Raw genomic sequence first — 19,898 nt, forward strand, 5'->3', positions numbered from 1 at the left:
TTTTACTTTGAGTTGACAGTTACATTCCATTTGTTCCCATATCATTGTTTTACGACAATTGATAAATAATGGAAGAAATAAAGGTAAACAACTAACCTATAAACAAGACAGAGATTATTAGGTTTTGGATGACTCTGCTTGGAGCTAATAGAATAGACATACATATGCTTGCAGGGCAGCATTGTCCCTGCTAACTACTTTGTGTGAGGACACTGCATCTGTGCAGGTGTGTGTGTGTGTATGTGTGTGTGTGTGTGTGTGTGTGTAGTGGAGAGGGCATAGGTTGGAGGAAGAGTGCACACACATGCATGCACAAACATGCATACATATGCATAGTTATTTATTTTGTTCTGATGGTCTATGAGACAGTAGTTACTATGTTTGTATCTGCAACAACAATGCTGCAGTTTGAAAAGTTCATAGGAATACTAAAGGTTACATTAATTAAAAACTTAATGAGCAGTTTTCTTAGGAAATCCCTCAAGATCAGATACATGTGCAGCCTTATAGACAGGGATTGAGAGGTTTGTTTACATTCCGTGTACGATCCTGCTAACAGCTGGTGAAACAACAGAGGGCCTGATCACATCCTCAGATAGTGTTTGCTATCAATGATATTTGGTGTAGTTTCTCTGGCTGGCAGGTGGTGCGAGTCTCCCTCATTTGTAGATTGTCTTCCTGCATGCTTTCTTATGTTATTTGTGCTAACAGAGTACCACCCACCATAGGCTTAAATTGCTGAGCAGAAGCAGGGTGTATTGTACCTCATGCCTTAGGAATGTTGGGGAGGTCACATGTTGAAATATTTGCTGTTTTCAATAATTTTATCCTGCTGCATTCCCATGAACTATTCAAACAGTGTGTGTGTGTGTGTGTGTGTGTGTGTGTGTGTGTGTGTGTGTGTGTGTGTTTATATATATAATTAGTTGGGAATAAAGTTTTATATTATTGAAGGTTCTGCCTCTTTCATTTTGCACAGGAGTTCCTTTGTGTTTCATCTTGCATCATGCCATCATCAGTTCTTCCTTAAGCTTCGAAGTGAGATGAGTTCCCTGCAGCCACTTTCAGCTGGTGAGCTACTGCGCTATTGCATTTTCACAAATTGTAACTTCATGTGGTTGTTGACATCACTGTAAGCTATACATACTTAATAAGAGTTATCTTTATCCACAGATTAGTGTTACCTGTCATACTGCAAAGAATTAAAAATTATAAAGAATGGCAGAATAATGTACCTTTAATGGAAAAAATATATAATGAGTGCTATTACATAAAGTTATCAAGAACTTTTATACAGCTGCAGAAAAGCAGCAGACCTGCTGACTTATTTAAAAATGCAAGTAGAAAGTGAAAAGCTATTGACTTGCAACAGAGGTACCATTAATATCACTGAGATTGTTTTTAAATGTTGGTATACATTGTGCAGTAATGTAAGTCAAGTGTTAACTTGACCTCTGAACAAGTGTTGTTTATATAATTATAAGCTGTGTCCAGGGAAGTGATCTGGATCTCTTGTTATTAATGTTATATATAAATGACCTGGCAGACAGTATTACTACAGCCTGATTAAAGTTAGTTGATAGTTGGCTTTTCATGCGATGGAGCTGGTTTCCTCCAATCTGATTGCTAAGCTCATGACTGAACCTTTCATCATTGCCAAACAGACATAATAGCTGGTCAGTTCACTTCCAATTTCTTGCCCAATTTACTTTCAGTATGTGTTTTGATTCAGAATCCTGGGCCTGGCCCTTTTATTTTGTATTTCATTACACATGCTAACCTCACCAAAACAACACACACACACACACACACACACACACACACACACACACACAAATGATGCTGACAAGATACACAGCTTTCATACACAGCATTAACCAAACCATACTTCATCCTTCCGTGCAAGATGTGATTCAGCATCACATATAAAATTATTGTAATCACAGAAATTGGCTTACATTAGATAAGCTTTTCATGATATTGTGTAAAGCCGAATTTTTGAAGGCTGCAATTCATCATTGCAACTGGGTGCCAGAGTCATTAATATAATACCCAGATGCTGTATAGTGGCATAGTGCCATAGTTAATGTATAAACCTGAAGTGCAAAAAGTCCTAATTTCGAATCTTATCAAATGCAGCGATAGTTTTTTGTATTTCTAAAGCTAATCAGAAGTCTTTTATTTTTATTCGATTAATTGGTTTAAATGTTTTCTTTTTATTTCTGATACTTTGCTGGACCAGTTTCATCATTGTATTGACTTTTTTGTTTGTCATTATTTTTCTTCCTATCATTCTTCTTTCATTTCAAATCTATGTGTGCCTGCTTGAGTGACAAATTTGGGGTTAAAAAATGCACCGTCTACTGCAGTTCAGTCATTGGTCACTTAAAATCAACTGTTGACAAGACATCTCACATTTCCATAATAGCTTGCAGCAGCTGCTCCCAACATTGTTCTGTGTTACACATTAACAGCATTTGTGAAAGACCTGCCTTATTTGTGAGTTGCCTGTAACTGGGCGGTTGCAGACACAAGTGGTAGACATCTACTGTCAAGTAATTTTAATTGGATTATAGTAACCATTGTATATGTAATAAAGTTCATTCTGAAAAATGCCACTCAGGTATTCAGTCGATTCTTGATAAGATTTCAAACTAGTACAAAGATTGGCAACTTGCTTAAATGCCCATAAATATAGAATTGTGCACTTCTCAAAACAAAAAAATCATATTATCCTATGACTACAATATCCATGAGTCACTATTGGATCAATCAACTCATACAAATTCATAGGTGTGGTATTTATAGAGGTATGAAATGGAATGATCACGTAGACTCAGTCACATGTAAAACACAGACCTCAGTTCATTGTAGTGTACTGGGAAAGCACATTTAATCCGCAGAGGAGACTGCTTACAAAATATCTGTTAGTCTGATTTTAGAATATTGCTCTAGAATGTGAGACTCACACCAGATAAGACTAATAGGATATTGAATGTAAACAAAAGGACACCACGAATGGTAACATGTGTATTAGACTCACTTGAGACTGTCACAGAAATGCTAAGAAATCTGAACACTGGCAGGCATCACAATATAAATGTCAGCTATCCCATGAAAGCCCACTTACAATGGTTTAAAAACCAGTCTTAAGTAAGGAAACTAGGCATCACTAGAGCCTCATTCATATCACTCCTTTAATGACCATATAGAAAAAAAGTTCCCAATCATTTCTTTTTGGCATGGATCCCACACATCTGAACCATTTTCCAGGATAGACCGCATAAATGTTTTGTAAACGTTATCATTTACATACTGAAATGCCCCAGTACCCTACCAATGAACCGAAATACATCCTCTGCTCTACCTTTGGCTGAACTTATGTGAACATTCTATTTCATATTACCTATCGAGATGGCACAGTGGCTAGCACACTGGGCTCGGATTCAGGACGATGACGCTTGAAGCCCGCGTCCAGCCATCACGTTTTAGATTTTCTGTAATTTCCCAAAATCGCTTCAGCCAAATGCCGGGGTGGTTCCTTTGTAAGGGCATAGCTGACTTTCTTTGCCATGCTTCCCTAATCTGACGGGACCAATGACGTTGCTGTTTGGTTCCCTTCCCCAAATCAATCAACCAATCAATCACTTGTATTCCCAAGTACTTGTGTGAGATGGCTAACTGCTCCTTTATTATTTCATTTGCCATCAGCTGTATATTCTGGTAGTTTCAATTTTTTCTGAACTGCATTTTATTACCAACTTTTAGTATTTCATTGCTTTATCGCAATTCTTCTGCTTGTAAGTCCTTCCTTCCATCTTCAATTGGGGAAGTGATTTTTATGATGCTCTTTTCCTCACTCAGCATCATCTGAATTTTTCTGAGAATCTTATTGTACAGTAATTTAAATGGTCTTACTGATTCACCTTGCAGTCTTATTGATTATTATATTTCTACCAGAACCTTCATACATATATTTCTTGCTCAGTACAGATTATTCACACGCAGTTGTCCTTAACAGTAGTTTAGAATTCATTTGTAGCAACTGACATAGACAAGTATAAATGTACTTAAGACACTGTTCGGATTATAATGTGTAGCCAAACAGAACAGTAGAATGATTGGGACACTAGCCTAAGTGAATAAGAATTAAGGTCACATCTTCTCACCCTGATCTAGACTGCAAAATCCAGGAGGGTAACAGTTACTTTTCTGCCTCATGCATATCCAACTGAGCTGCTGCTTCATCACTAGAGACTGGAAAATGTAGCATCTATTTTCAGCAAAATATTAATCTATTTTTGGCAAAATTCGTACATATTTTTGATGAAATTCACAAATATTTTTGTATATGATTGTAATAGACACACAGACATGCCTGAAGACAAAGCCTTAGTGCTCTGATATTGACCATTATAAAAAGTAGTGATCAGGGAACTTTTTGATTGGATTGTTTGCTTTTGCAAAAACTTCAACAGTTTTATTCCAAAATGGTCTTTGTTTTCTTCTTGTTTTTGTATTTAATCTTTCTACAAATGGTCACTGTGTTGGGAAGCAGCATTATTTTTCTGCCAGCAAACTGTGTGCATCTCAAATTTAAGGTGTTTTTCAGTATTATTTTTCTCCATCCATTTCGTCGATTACAGAATCTGCAGAATATTAATTTTGATCTTTTGTGGTTATCCATAGCTATGCTACCCATACTTGACAGTTCTACAAATAGTGCTGACAAGTCACATAGCAAAGTAGTAGAACCAAAAATAAAACTATTTGCATGTTATGGGAAGAATTTCAGTGTGGTTGAAATATGCTGATAAGTTTTGTTTTCAGATGATATAGTGCAGATTGTGGACAATATATTGACAGCTGGCCATGAGTGTAAACAAACTAGAATTTTTACCACCAGAGGGGCAATGAGAGGTTTTGACAAGCAAGTCTTGTCTCCTCCTTACAGGGCAGTAACCTACACCTGTGTTCTGTGAAAGCAGAACTGATACATTGTTGTGAGGGTCAGAATTGAAATCTGTGATGCAGCATGATTAGTCACTTCACTGACTTCAAAGTAATAAAAGAAAACAACAAGAAACACACAGAATTTGTGGATGGGTGCCGCACAATTGCGTATTGAGATTGCCAGATTACTGTTTATGAGGTAGTTAAGGCCTGACCTCTAGTGGTATTTGCTGGACCAACAGTTCAAAACATCTGCCAGGTAAAATTGCCACATTATAAGTGCCCACATTACACCCACTTTTGAAAATTATGGCTTACAAACAAACATAAGTGAGCGCAGTGGTATGTTGTTGCGTTCGTACACTTTGTATTGTATTTTACAAACATCTTCCCATGCACAACATATTTCCAAATTGGGCTTTGTCAGGTGATGTCAATACCAATAACTGAAATTTTGTTATATGTTTGATACTTATATGCAGAAAATAAAGCAATTTCAAAGTACCTCTGATAAAATAATTCATCTAGAGACAATTTGTTGTGAAACAGCCTATGTTAGGCAATTGTGTGTTCTCACATTTTGATGCAGAATTCACATCTGTATTAGCATTTGTTGCAAAACACAAATTTTTCAGGTCTTTATTTATCACTAAGGATGCAGAAGATGAGAAATTAAGATTTAAACTTAATTTTTTGTGTGTTTTTAATACCATATGATTAATTGACTACTTATGTAATATGTACTGGTCTAGAATTATAATTACTGTGTGAAGCACATGACTACCAGTGGATAAATACTGTTATTAGAAATGCATAAACAGTTTTTTGGAAATGTAGTTGTGACCATTACTTCAGTTTGAAAAATATTTACTCAGTTTCTGAAATTAAGGCTTCAATATTTATTCGCTGTTTGCAATAAGAGATGGATGCATGGTAAGTTTAAGTTTAATTTGAATTTTTATTTATCTGTTACAGAGTTTGGAATTCCTGTGAAAGAATCACCAAAGTGTATGAGCTCACCAGAGCAGCCTAAAATAAAAAGTTCCTCAAAGAAACCTGATGTAGTTCGACTGCACACATTTTCTTCAAAAATCAATGGTACAAAATATCAAGTTGGAAAACCTGTAGATAATTCAGTCAAAAAATTGAACAAGTCAGATTTGTGCAGTACTCCGCAGATGAATTTGTCGATACGTTATGGATTCCAAAACAACAAAGAAAATGAAGTTCCTTGTAGACCGTCATCAGTGTGGCGACCTGGTGTCAAAATGGGTACAAGAGTACTTGTACAGCGAGATTTATTTTGGCAACCACCATCTCTTCCAGAAGACACGGTATCTCTGCCTGCCCTCTCTGACTGCTCACCCTGTGCAACTCCGCCCAGTGAAGCATATGTTGTCAGTAAGTCCACATGCACTGTATTCACTATAACATACAATAGGTGACTTATTTGTTTATGCCAAGATGTATGTGAACTTGCAAAAGCAAAGAAAACAGAAAGAGTCTTTTTAGGAGCAAGTGTCACAACCTGTCAGGTACTTTTTTTGGTATGAGAGTGTTAACAAAAAAATAAGGCCATTATTTTATTTCTAGCTTTAAGATGCATTCTTGGTTTTTCTCAGTTGAAGACTAATACTGACTTGATTTCAAAGCTTGATGGATGTATTGATTACGTGTAAGTAATTCTATACAACAGATACTTTTTATGAGGGGTTTCCATTTATATATATAGGCCTATTCCCAATTGGAAATGGAACTATTCCATCAATATATTTCATATTTAACCAAATTCCACAATGAACTTCTGAATACCTGGCTCACCATGGTAGACTTGCCCATCCTGTAGGAACTGTGATGGGAGTGTAATCATGATTATTTCTCTGTTTATGGCTGGGCAATTAACCAGCTCCTCATCAAACTATTGAATATTATGGGGGGTGTCTTCACTACAGTCTGGATGTTGTTTAATGAAAAAACTTTCATCAGTCAATCAAATGTACTCAGACAGACAGTAGTACGGGTCCAGTACACACTCTGTTAACTTTGCAGCAGAAGTTTCATTCCATAACCAGAACTTAACTTGTACCTTAGCCATTCTTCAAACAATTATTTCTCTCTGGCTGCTAACATCATGTTTCTGAGCTCTTATAAAATATTTACCTTTAGATGTATTATAACAAGTTTGTCGTGCTTCTGTTAATTCATCTCAGGTTTTAATAAGACACTTCAGTGATCTTTTTATTGTCACATCACAACAGGTTTTGTGGCACTGAAAACACTTCCTCAGGTGACATCTGTATAACAATGAATCGTGGAAGAGTGACATACCCTGAAATGCCTGCTAACACAAAAAAACTTTTAAACATGTAGAACAGAGAAAATTATACTCATGTAACTAAGTCACAAGAGCTAAGTAGCCCAGAACATGGAATCCAAAATTTGTTGTCAGAACCAAGCTAATAAACTACAAAATGGTGGTATTTCAATGAATGAAGATCAGCAGACTGTAGGGATCCAATGATGATTGGTGGAGCCTAAACAAATTACTTCACAGTAATCCACTGGTAACAATATGTGGTTTTCACTGCCACAAAACTGATTGTAATTTTATAATAAAAAGATTAAATATAGCTGAAGCAGCTTTTTAATCCTCAAGATGATTAGTCATAGTTGTGTTTGCCCTGTCTACAAGGTTTTCTGCAAGAGCACCTACAAGGTTTTCTCTTAATTCAGAACGACGAGAATCAACAACCACCACCATATCCTTAGTGTAATTACTTTTGATTTCTTGTTTCCTGTATGTTATGCCATTAGTGAAAGTTACTGATTTTGATTCCAAATTCTCTTTTACATTTTCTAATTTGCTTTACAAAAAATTTTCACAGAATCAATTTTATTACATCAGTCATAATTGATCCAAGCCATTTTCTGATCCAACTCATCTTTTGAATAATGAAGATCCTTATTCAGACTTGATTTTAAGGTATTAAAATTCACTGTTGGTTTGGTCCAATTTTAATTCCAACTAAGAGGGCGAGCTGAAAAGTAATGCCTTCAAACTTTTTATTCTGTTCTCAATAATGGTTGAGATATTACATGTCATGCATATTACTCAATCAACTTTCTCACTTTGCTGACACAAATTGCAACCCTCTGCTACTAGAGGGCTCTGAATTGTAGCATGTAACATGGTGTGGCACCGATGAGGTAGACACCAGCATCAATCTGAGTATCGTCATTGAACTAAGCTAAACATTATGTTTATGCAGTTCCGCCATGTCAGTTCTTTGTAAGCCTTTGATGTGTTTAGGTGAATAAATGAACTACTGCAAAATGGGAGCGCTGTTTGGTGTAACCGACCCGAACTTCTCCCTCACTGGTGACCCCGAGTTGCAACGTCTTCCGTTTTCGCCGTTTTACTGTGTCCGCGGCCTCTGCGTCGGTTATTTTCGGGTGTATTAGATCGACACAGCATTCAAACAATGACTTCGGCCCAACGCGTAACGCCAGATTTTGTGATCGACATGCATCGTGTTGCGGGCGATGTACACCCACCAGGACTGCAACACGATGTGTCTCACTCGACGATTGCACCGATTTCGCCAGACGTTTTTGAGCCTGCAACAATAAGTGAGGTTACGAGTGTGCATGACTCCGGCTATCAGATGCCTTTGTTTCCACCACATGTGCCCTCCCTCATCGACGGTGCAGTTACCTCTTACAGATCTCCGTGCAGTGCGGGACCAATGCCTTTTTCTGCAAATGCTTCGTTGGACAACCTACCACCGCCAGGACAATGATTTGCTATGCCGCAATCCATGCCGTACCACCTGCCACGTGGCTGGAACTGCTTCATTCACAGGTCAATCTCCTCAGCATTCGGCTACTCCCGCACCTGCCTCGGTTTAGCATCAGCACATGCCTTCCTACTTCGATACCTCGGCCTGCAACACGAACAATAACTTGTTATCTGTGCCTGACCTCCACCTCCGTCCCACTGCTATGCCTCAGTGTTTTGTGCCACGACATTCACCTTATCTGCACACTGTTTTGAGTGGAGTGACTATGAACAGTAAACATTCACACATTCCATCCCACGTTCGACATCATTTCCCACACTGTGCTTCTGGACAGCCCGCACCTCCACAGCCTCCCTTCAACACAGGTGGCCCTGGCTCTGATCATACGTAAAGCTTTCCGTGTACTAACACGCATTTTCAAACTTTGAACTTTTTCTAACCTGTCGTCCCCGGGCCGGCTCCAGTTGAGCTTCCGCTACCGTTCTCGGCACATCTTGGTGCCTCATCTGCGTGAGTCTTCCACGACGCGTCAATCTGAACACACCCGCAACGTGTTGAGCTTCCGCAACCACAATCGACACATTATGGTGTCTCACTTGCATCCACGTTGCGACGGATCACGCTCAACCACAATGCGTCACCTTCACGCTGCCACCCGACCAGCCGTTGTAGCCACAACCCCTGGAGGCACACACTACTGGAATACTACAGCAACAACAGCATGTTTCAGGCAGTGCCCCGACGAATTCAACTCAACCTGTTCTTCCGAACATTCTACAACACTTACCGATGCTGCCGCCGTTTAATCCCGACAGGGCAACAACCTGGTTCAAAATTGTGGACGAAATGTTCAACCATTACAAACTAGACAAGTCAGCCAGGTTTCTGTGCCTCATCACCCACCTGCAAGACCAGGAGGACTTGATAGCTGACCTGGTCGACGCCCCGAACTCATCTACCCAGTACACTCTAGCCAAAAAGACAGTTCTACATCGGCTTGCATGCTCAACTGAGGCAGCAATACGGCAAGTGCTCCACGTCGAGCAACTAGCCAACGACAAACCTTTCCAGCTCTGGAGACGGCTATGCGCCCTGGTCAGTGCCGATCTACTATCTGACACGGCTCTCCTCACCATCTGGTCAGATAAACTGTCTCCTCACATCCGCTTCGCTGTGGCTCAAAGGTCTCCTGAACCTGTTGAGCAAACAGTGACAATTGCTGACAAGCTACATGATGCATCACTGCCCTATTTCGCCAGCTACTGCCTACCTGACAAGACCCAGATTCAGGCTCATCGTCCTGCGGCCGGATGCGGCCGGGGCCGCAGTGTGCCGACCGTTCCACTCGCTCCGTGAAGCAGTAAACAAGCTACTGGGACATCACCGGCTCTGCCCACGGTCATGCCCCCTCCTGCAACTGAGCCTGCTGCGGCCACTGAACCTTGGCCACCGCCACTGGCAATGAACGCTCCGCAGGAAATGCAACCGCACCACCCGTACTTTTACTTCCACACACGGTTTGATGAGGTGGCACGGAACTGCAGACCACCCTGCTACTTCCCAAACACCTCCTGCACACAATGTTACAGGCACCCCCCCAGTGCTACATTCTGTCTGGGAATGCTCGGATAATTGCGGACAACTTTACATTAAAGGCATTTCGTTGGGATACCTTTTCCTAGTGGACACAGGCACCAATGTTTCGCTGCTGCCTCCGTCCTTAGTGTTGTTGAACATCTGCCCTCATCATACTTCACTGCAGGCCGTGAATTCAACTAAACTACAATGCTCGGGTTCAACTCCCCACGTCATCTCATTCTCCGCAAACTGCAAACTCGAGTGGACTTTTTTATTGAAATGGACGAACCTATACTAGGCATTGACTTCTTGCGACATCACAAACTTTCACTGGACTTATTGCGAAACATCGTGTTTCATCACCCGTCTAAGACTCACTTCCCCTGTGCTTCGTTGAGCAAACCCATTGATGACATTCTGGTGTTCAGTTCCTCCGTCGAGGACAACATTAGACATGTGCAAACTGTTATGAACACTCTTGCGGCAGCACGCATCGAGACCAACCAAGACAAATTGCAGCTACTTCAACCCGCTGTCACTTTTCTTGGTTTTTGGGTCTCTGCCGACGGCATTTCACTGCCCCCTGAGAAAGTACAAACAGTACTAAACCTACCCAGACCTGCGTCATTCAAAGAGCTCTGGCACTTTCTGAGGACGGTTAATTGTTATCGCTGACATCTACCTCGGGCTGTGGAGATTCAGGCTCAACGTACGCATGCCTTGGCAGGCACCAACACTTCTGGATCTCGGCCCGTTCCATGGACCCGTGCTATGACTGACTCTTTCACTGCCCTCAAAAATCTTCTTGCCGAAGCCTGCACCATCGCTTATCGTCATCCCAATGCACAGCTTTTCATCACCACAGACGTGAGCTATACTGCCATAGATGCTGTCCTTAGCCAGACAATCGACGGCCAGACTTTGCCTCTGCAGTTCTTCTCGTGCAAGCTCATCAATGCACAACGGAAATATTCCGCATTTGACAGGGAGTTGCTCACGGTCTACGAAGTGATCAAGCATTTTAAGACTGACATTGAGGGACACCCTTTCAATGTATTAACAGACCACAAACCCCTGGCTGCGACCATTACAAACCCGCTAGCTGACCCGCCTCCTCGCCGCTTTAGATACATGGACTTCATATCTCAGTTCACCACCGATGTCACACACATAAAGGGTGCTGACAACATAGTTGCTGATTTCCTTTCACGAGTCGACGCCGTTCATTCGCTGTTAGACCTCTCTGAACTGCCTAACCTCCAACCCACCGACGAGGACACGCAAAACCTGATTTCAGACTCTACCTCTTCACTACACTTCATCCGCACCACCTCCCCTTTCATTTGTGGTGAGATCTGGTGCGACGACAGTACAGGCACGTTATGCCCCCTCATCCCAACCATGCTCCGCCGAGCTGTCTTCAATGCACTGCATAATTTAGCCCACCCCGATGTTCGTGCATCCGCCCACCTCGTAGCGGAGCGCTTTGTGTGGAGAAATGTCAACAAGGACTGCCAGCAATGGGCACGCCCCTGCATCGCGTGCCAACGCTGCAAAGTACACAAGCACACTTCAATCCGCCCCCCCCCCCCCCCTTGGCACCTTTTCGATCCCTCCTGCTGGGCATTTCCAGCATATTCATATTGACATTGTCGGCCCTCTCCCCCCCCCCCCCCCCCCTAACAGCTTTCATTATGTTCTCTCGTCTATCGACCAAAAAACTCGCTGGGTCGAAGCTGTCCCCCTCCCCAATATTATGGCAGAAACTGTTGCTCGAGCTTTTGTCGAGTCACAGGTATCACGTTTCGGATATCCAACTATCATCATGACTGACCAGGGCAGAAAATTTGAGTCCGCCCTGTTCAACAAGATTTCTAACATCTGCGGCATCCAGCGCATCCATACCACAGCATATCACCCGCAAAGTAACGGGCTAGTCGAGTGCTGGAACCGCACTTTCAAGGCGGCTCTTCAATGCCACGACTCTCTATGCACAGAGGCCCTTCCCCTTGTGCTACTCGGCATTCATGTGATCTATAAGGGAGACCTCAAAGGCACAATAGCCGAGTTCGTATACGGCCAGAACATTGTTCTCCCTGGCGAACTTGTGAGCCCTTCTGCTTCTCTCCCTCAGTCTGACTTACCTTCCTTCATGGACCGCATCAGACGGCATTTCATCAACCTCCATATCCCTCTGCCTGCCAGCCTCTCGCGCCCTAAGGTTCGCGTCCCGAAATCTCTGGACAATTGCAAGTATGTCATGCTCCGAGATGACACTGTCCGTGCTTCGCTCCAACCTCCATATACCGGCCCGTACTGAGTTCTCCGGCACTCAGCCAACACCTATGACAACCAGATAAAAGATTCAGCTGTTAAAGTCTCTCTCAACAGACTTAAGCCTGCTCATGTCGAGCCCGCTTCTACACCCCTTCAGGCCACGACCACACCACTGACTGTCATGGGTCACAACGCTCTGACCACTCCCTCCACGTCGGACTCACACACTCGGTCGAGTGACTTCCAGCTCCAATCGTTGATCTCTTCTCCGACCTCGCCCTCTACTCCGGTCTCACGCACTCCGTCGAGTGATCACATGCTCCCCACGTCGAGCTTACCTACAATCACGCCCTCGCCACTGGGCCCTTCGCCGGCCCCTTTGACCTCTACCCCGTCGCCTGCCTTGCCCTGTCGAGGTTTATCACGCCCCCCCATCTTGAACGTGCCCTCGCTCGAGGTGTTTGTGCCTGTCCCCCCAGACATAATCCACGACATCTCTATAATACTATGCGATGATACACTGTTTGTCGTGTGTTTCCTTTCATCTGGTGCTCATGACACAACCTCTGCCATTCCCTGCCACCTGGTGAAATGTGTTCCCCTCTCACCCGACGTTGACCTGGACATGCTTTGTGTATTCGCCACACCCACCGGAGACATTGTCGTCATCGCTCTGTACCGCCTGCAAACCGCCGGCCTCCCTGGTGCCGCATGACCAGCATGCACAGTACGACGCCCGGCGCGCTTCAATGACTTTCAGGTTCGGTGGCTGAACCTTCCTCCACGACATCTACCCACACAGCTCCCCGACAACGCTGTCGAGTTGACCATGGGCCGACTCCTGCGGACTACCCCTGCCGATGCCATAGTCACTACCCCCCCCCCACCTCCCCCGGCCTCTCAAGAGTACTCCATACTGTGAGGGGGGGGGGGGGGGCCTATGGGCTATGTGGCACCGATGAGGTTTTCACCAGCATTGATCTGAGTATCGTCTTTGAACTAAGCTAAACATTATCTTTGTGCAGTTCCGCCATGTCAGTTCTTTGTAAGCCTGTGATATGTTTAGGTGAATAAATGAACTACTGCATAACGAGAGTGTTGTTTGAAGTAACCGACCCGAACTTCTCCCTCAATGGCAATGCGTAATGCATCTATGTCGGTGTACTATAATTAAGTTTCTAACCACAGGAAAGTTCGTCCTTACATGGAGCACCTGATGTCTGAGTTCACTGTCATTGATCATTCTCCATGCGGTACTGACTTGGCCCCATCCAATTTCACCTATTTCTAAAAGTTAAAGAACACCTTCAGGGACTTCCCTTTGATAGTGATGAAATGGTGCAACTGGAGTTGAGGTTGTGGCTCAGTCAACAGAGTCAAACATTGTACATTGATGGTATCAACAAACTGGTCTCTTGTTGGGAGAAATGTGTTTGTCCCCAGGGTGACTATGTTGAGAAATAAACATGTAGACATGAAGAATAAAGATGTAGAATGTTAATAAGGTTTGTTTTATTTAACCCTTTCATGGATAAAATTCATTTTTTACAGATTTTTAAAATATTAAGGTGATAACAGTTTCATTTCAATCCCATTATTATATTTTCACCACCAAAATATTTTTTAAGTTCTCTATTTTTTCACAACAGGAAGTGGGACACACATGTCCCATGAACCAACGCAAGATACTTTTTCTGCTGACTGACTGATTATGTAATTTTATTTTTTTTTAGCCATAAACAGGATTTTGCAGAGAATAAAATAACTACAAATTATACATGCATGTAATCTTTTTATTTGTGTAGAGCCAGTGTAAAAAATATTCATTACATTTCAGTTTTCATGATACATGATCAATACTTACAAAACTTTACATGCCATGAAACTTGGAAAAAACATGGTGTGGCACAGAGTGGTACACCACAAGCAGTGCAAACAACTTTTGTTCTCTTCTCTTTAGAGTTTGTGCTGCAGAATCTGCATCACTTCCTAGTGCCACTGTCTTTCGGTACATGTTTGCCTTCATTCACGAGCCGGATGTCATCTGGCACACTAGAGACTCCTCTCTTTGCTGGGAAGAAAGTGGGCATTGATCCCCTCTTTTTCCTGGATGAATACCCATTAATCAATTGTCTTGCTAATCTTTACAAATAATGTCTGCTGGGACACATGTGTCCCACTAACTTTATTTCGATTATAAGATAGTACAGTCGCTGAGAAGTACATTCCACACTGTATTTGTACTAAAAAATGATTATTAAGTTAATAATAAGATGGATTACTTACTTCAGACATCGCTGGAAAGTGAGAAATGATGAAAACTGAAGAATGACACAAATAAGTGGCATTGCAGCAGACATATATACATGCCAGTCAACAAAAGTAGTCCTCGCTTCTCTATTGCCTTTGCAGTGCAGTCCCGATTTTTTTCTTAGGTTCAGTACAGTCATCCCTAGGTGGCATCACCGTGCAGAGCTGGGTAACATATATCCCGACACTCGAACTGGCGCTCAAAGTTAGTGGGACACGTATGACCCATCAACCACGAAAGGGTTAAAAAGCTTTAAGTGCTTTCACAAAAAAAATTGGAGGCATTACTTTTCAGCATGCTCTTATACTAATATCACTTTTAAGGTGACTACTGTTTTTGTATGATTATTTTCTTTCACTTTACTACTATTTTTGTCCATCTTTACAATTAAATTGTCAAGTTTTAACTCCAGATCACAAAATATTTTTTTATATGCTTCCTTCATTATTTCCACTAACCACTATTCGTGATTACTGATGTTCAACATTCTATGCTCTAAATATACTTTTGACAATACTTTGGTTTTACATCCACATCACCTAATATCCCTACTTTACTTTCTGCTTTCTTGATTTCACAATATTCTGTAGGTGATTGTCGATACATTTGTTATCATCCAGATATTTGTAAAAGCATTGGACAGGTAACATACAGCACAACACAACTTCTAGAAGTTGGAACACAAGTATTTGTTTGGTTATGATAAAAAATAGTTCAGTTATGAGCAATTATTGGATTTTCTAACTGATATAACACTTTGTTGGAGGTTAAATCAAACAATGGAAAATCCAGGCTGGAGCAACGGCAGATTATACACAAGTTGCTATATCATATGTTTTTACAGATATTGTATCAAGCGAAACCTGACACAGATTAACAAAAGTAAGAGTTTGATATGATTTGGGCACTGACTGATAGTTTTGAATATGTAATATGTCATCTGTTGTGGTGCTTTTACATCAACTCACTTGCATTGGTCTTAATTCAATTGCTACCAGACGCAGACTATCTGTTTTCTAGTGTGCCTTGCCTATTTATGTTTGAGAACAGTAGAGAATACCAGAAAATATGGATTTCTGACTTAACTAAATTATAATTAATTACGTAAAAAACCAGTAATTATAGCCCTTATAGAAAGCTAGAGGCTGGCATTAATTGATTTAAATGATCACTCAGTAATAAGAAAATTAACTGAATAATACATTCTTTTCAATGGTAGTGAAATGGTCATGTGCACGGGGATTTACTAAGCTTCATATAAATTACTTGGGTTATTAATTTTCCTAATTTGCTTAAGTTCTCAACTAACACATTATTGCTCAAACCAAAGATATTTTCTAGGTCAGAAAAATTTGGGCAACAATATTTCTTGGAATTAAACGTGCTGATAAATTTAAATCCATAATTTTTCTGAAATGTGGAAACTTTAACTGCAAATAACTTTTTGGAAAAAGTAAAACATTTACTTGAAAAAGGGAAATTGGAGGTCTTTAAATAAGCTATGTCATTTAGGAAATAAACAGCTGTTAGCTCACTAAATTTTTATGGACACATGGCTTTTCAACACGATAAATTAGGTACATATACCTCTTAAAAATGTTTTCTGATGAGCTAACCTTACCATTGGAATTAGCAAAGTTCACATAACCCAGAGAATAATAAATTTAATGACATGTTTCCTAGGTAAGACTTCCAATATTGTAAGTAAATGCAGTATAGTTATTACTAACATAACAGATAGAAGAAAACAAAATTGTTATCTAAAGAGTAGAACTATAGCAAATAGTCATTCCATTGTGCTGTGTTACAGATGAAGTTGTAAAAATTTAGGAACAAGGGAGAATGGGATTATTTTTAAAAAAAATAAGTCTACTAATTTCAAGGGACCTCTCTGTCTCTGTATCATTTTGATGAACTAATTTTTCCCGCAGTCTCACGCTTTCTCTCTTGCGTTTATTTTTCAGCAGTGGGAGTGCTATGAAAAGCTTGAGTGAAGGTCATTGCAAGTTTATCTGTCAGTGTTACTTTGATCTTCAGACTCTCTGTTGCAGTATTTTTATGCAGCATTATCTCTTGGTATTTATTATTGCTGATTGAGTATATAAATAAAAATCATAAGCAAATGCAAAATATCAAGAATAATGTATTTTTGATCAGTGTATAGTGTTACTCATGTTACATAAAGACTAAAATATCATTGCAAGTTGCATTTTATCCATTTCTTTGCCACTTTCAGATTCAAGTATTCGATCAACAGATGAACAGTTCCTTGTCGACTTGCAGGAATCACTCAGCCAATCCCTGTTACAGAAATTTGATGACATGTCATTTGCTGAGGAAAGGGCTTTGGCAACAGTTAGGTGAGTAGTTGCAGCAACTGTACCAACAACTGAAGAAAATGAGATTCACATGAAAGAATTGTCATATTTACCTATCACCGCACATCAACAAAGTTATATCCTATTTATGAAACCTATTGAATTATTTTGTATGTGTATGTGTGTTTTTAAATTTGCATACCGTTACATTTTCTCAGTCAGATTGTTCTATCAAATCATTCGCAAAGAAACAGTGGATTAACCTCATTACATGCAATAAAGATGGATAGGTTTTGTTGTAATTTTTAAAAATAAGTGTTGGTTGCTGCGTATTTGCAATCCCCCAAGGTTTGTTTCTAGTAGTTGTCACAATATTCCATGTTCATTTCATATTGACTCATAAATAAATTTAGTCTGATTGTGTACAGTACCAGATTTATTACATCATAATACACAGTTTTTTGGTAAAAAATTCCATTACCCACAATTCATGTATGATCGAAATAAATTAATTCTGTATGAGAAACAATTTAATGTTGCAGACAATAGTTCTTATAAAAATTAATAAATTATCTCTTAAGCTACATACAATTGGTATATATGAATTCCAGGACATTTTAACATAAACTGAAAATGGGTTACTGAATAACTGTGATTCCAGGAGACATCACTGTAGAGCATTATTGCAGTCCCTGAAGAATGTTCGTTTTTGAAAGACAAAATTGAAGAAATAAAATTTGAGTAAAATTTGCAGACATGTCTGCATAGAAATGAAAGTAAAGTGACACTAGATCTATAACAAGAATGTATGAATAAATGAATACTATGAATGAATGAATGAATGAGACTGTGTACCACACAGAAAATGATTTGTCACAAACTGACAGTTCACTTTAAAAAATCTAGTACTTCTACATGAAATGAATTTCTGATGATTGATTATTCACTGGAATATGCAAAACAGGATGGATACGGAAAGACAATTATTTATGTTTAATTTCATTGGTAGTTTTTCCGTGTGCATTGCTTTCCTCATTACCAGTGATATTTGCTTTACTGACCTGATATTCATGCATACTGCTATTAGTTACCAATATAAGTTCAGTTAATGTATAAGTACTATATTTCCCAGTTTTCAAAGTGACAGCAGATTATATACCATAGCCCATTTCCTGGCCTTAATTTATGTTAATTCCTTCCATCTCAGCATTTATTCACAGTAACTACTCCTTTCTTCACTCCATTTCAGTTTTATACATCTTTCATTTTCTGACTTGTATATTTTTTGCCGTCCCCCCCCCCCCACATCTGTTACATACAATGGCACTTACCTTTTCACTCTTATTAACTTGTGCACAATGTTTTAGTAGTAAACTCTGCCTTGCATATTATTCTGTTTTCCACCCTTAAGCTCCCAAGATTTCAAATCTCAGTGCAGTCCCCAATAATCAGTCTTTCCTTCTCATCCCATCTGGTGAGTCTCCCCTGACCGGGGTTCTGGGTGACTTTTCTAAAATATATCTCTTCCCCTAAACCTCTCCAGTCCTTTTCCTTCACCCGTCTTTCTTCCCATTCAACTCTTCTGCCAGAAGAAGGAGCCATTGGCTCCAAAAGCTTGTGAAAGTTCAGTCCTTTTGTGTGTGTGTGTGTGTGTGTGTGTGTGTGTGTGTGTGTGTGTGTGTGTTCCCCTGCCGCCTCTTGGTGAGTAGATTTTTTTTTATCTGCCCATTTGCATTACAGCTCATTTTCTATTATGATAATAGTCTTGTTCATTCATCTTATATTCTAATTTATTTATACACTCTTGTTATAGATTCAGTGTCACTTTACTTTCATCCCTACACAGACATGTCTGCAAATTTTACTTACAGACCTTTGTTGTTGTTGTTGTTGTTGTTGCTGTTATTGTTGTCGTCGCCTTCAGTCCAAGAACTGGTTTGATGCAGCTCTCCTTGCTACACTGTCCCGTGCAAGTCTCATTCCTCCGAATAACTGGTGCAATCTATATCCTTCTGTATATGTTTACTGTATTCATCTCTTGGTATCCCTGTACAAATTTTACCCCCACACTTCCTTTCAATACTAACTTGATTATCCCTTGATGTCTCAGAATGTAGCCTATCAATTGATCCCTTCTTCTAGACAAATTGTGCGACAGATTTCTGTTCTCCCCAATTCTATTCAGCACCTCCTCCTTAGTTACATGATCTATCCATCTAATGTTCAGCATTGTTCTGTAGCACCATATTTCCAAAGCTTGCATTCTCTTTTTGTCTAAACTGTTTATCATCCATGTTTCACTTCCTTATATGGACACAATCCAGAGAAATACCTTCAAAAATGACCTCCTAAGACATGAGTCTATATTTCATGTTAACAAATTTCTATTCTTCAGAAATGCTTTTCTTGCCATTGCCAGTCTACATTTTATACCCTCCCTACTATATCCACCACCAGTTATTTTGCTGCTCAAACAGCAAAACCTGTATACTATTTAAGTGTCTTACTTCCTTATCTAATTCCCTTACCATCACCTGATTTAATTTGGCTACATTCCATTATCCTTGTCTTCCTTTTGTTGATGTTCATCTTGTATCCTCCTTTCAAGACAGTGGTCATTCCGTTCAACAATTCATCCAAGTCCTCTGCTGCCTCTGAAAG

At 40.2% G+C, this 19,898-nt stretch overlaps 1 protein-coding gene across 1 annotated transcript in view; it reads left to right on the plus strand.

Annotated features, from left to right (window-relative positions):
• LOC124710084 (tyrosine-protein phosphatase non-receptor type 13-like) overlaps positions 1-19,898 on the plus strand; it is a 242,409-nt gene that overhangs the window by 153,542 nt on the left and 68,969 nt on the right. Inside the window, exons 10-12 of the mRNA XM_047240895.1 lie at positions 980-1,071; positions 5,929-6,354; positions 17,156-17,279. Of these exons, the coding sequence (XP_047096851.1) occupies positions 980-1,071; positions 5,929-6,354; positions 17,156-17,279 (642 nt within the window). The remainder of the gene's footprint in view (positions 1-979; positions 1,072-5,928; positions 6,355-17,155; positions 17,280-19,898) is intronic.

This window comes from Schistocerca piceifrons, chromosome 1, assembly GCF_021461385.2.
Source record: "Schistocerca piceifrons isolate TAMUIC-IGC-003096 chromosome 1, iqSchPice1.1, whole genome shotgun sequence".
Taxonomy (NCBI): domain Eukaryota; kingdom Metazoa; phylum Arthropoda; class Insecta; order Orthoptera; family Acrididae; genus Schistocerca; species Schistocerca piceifrons.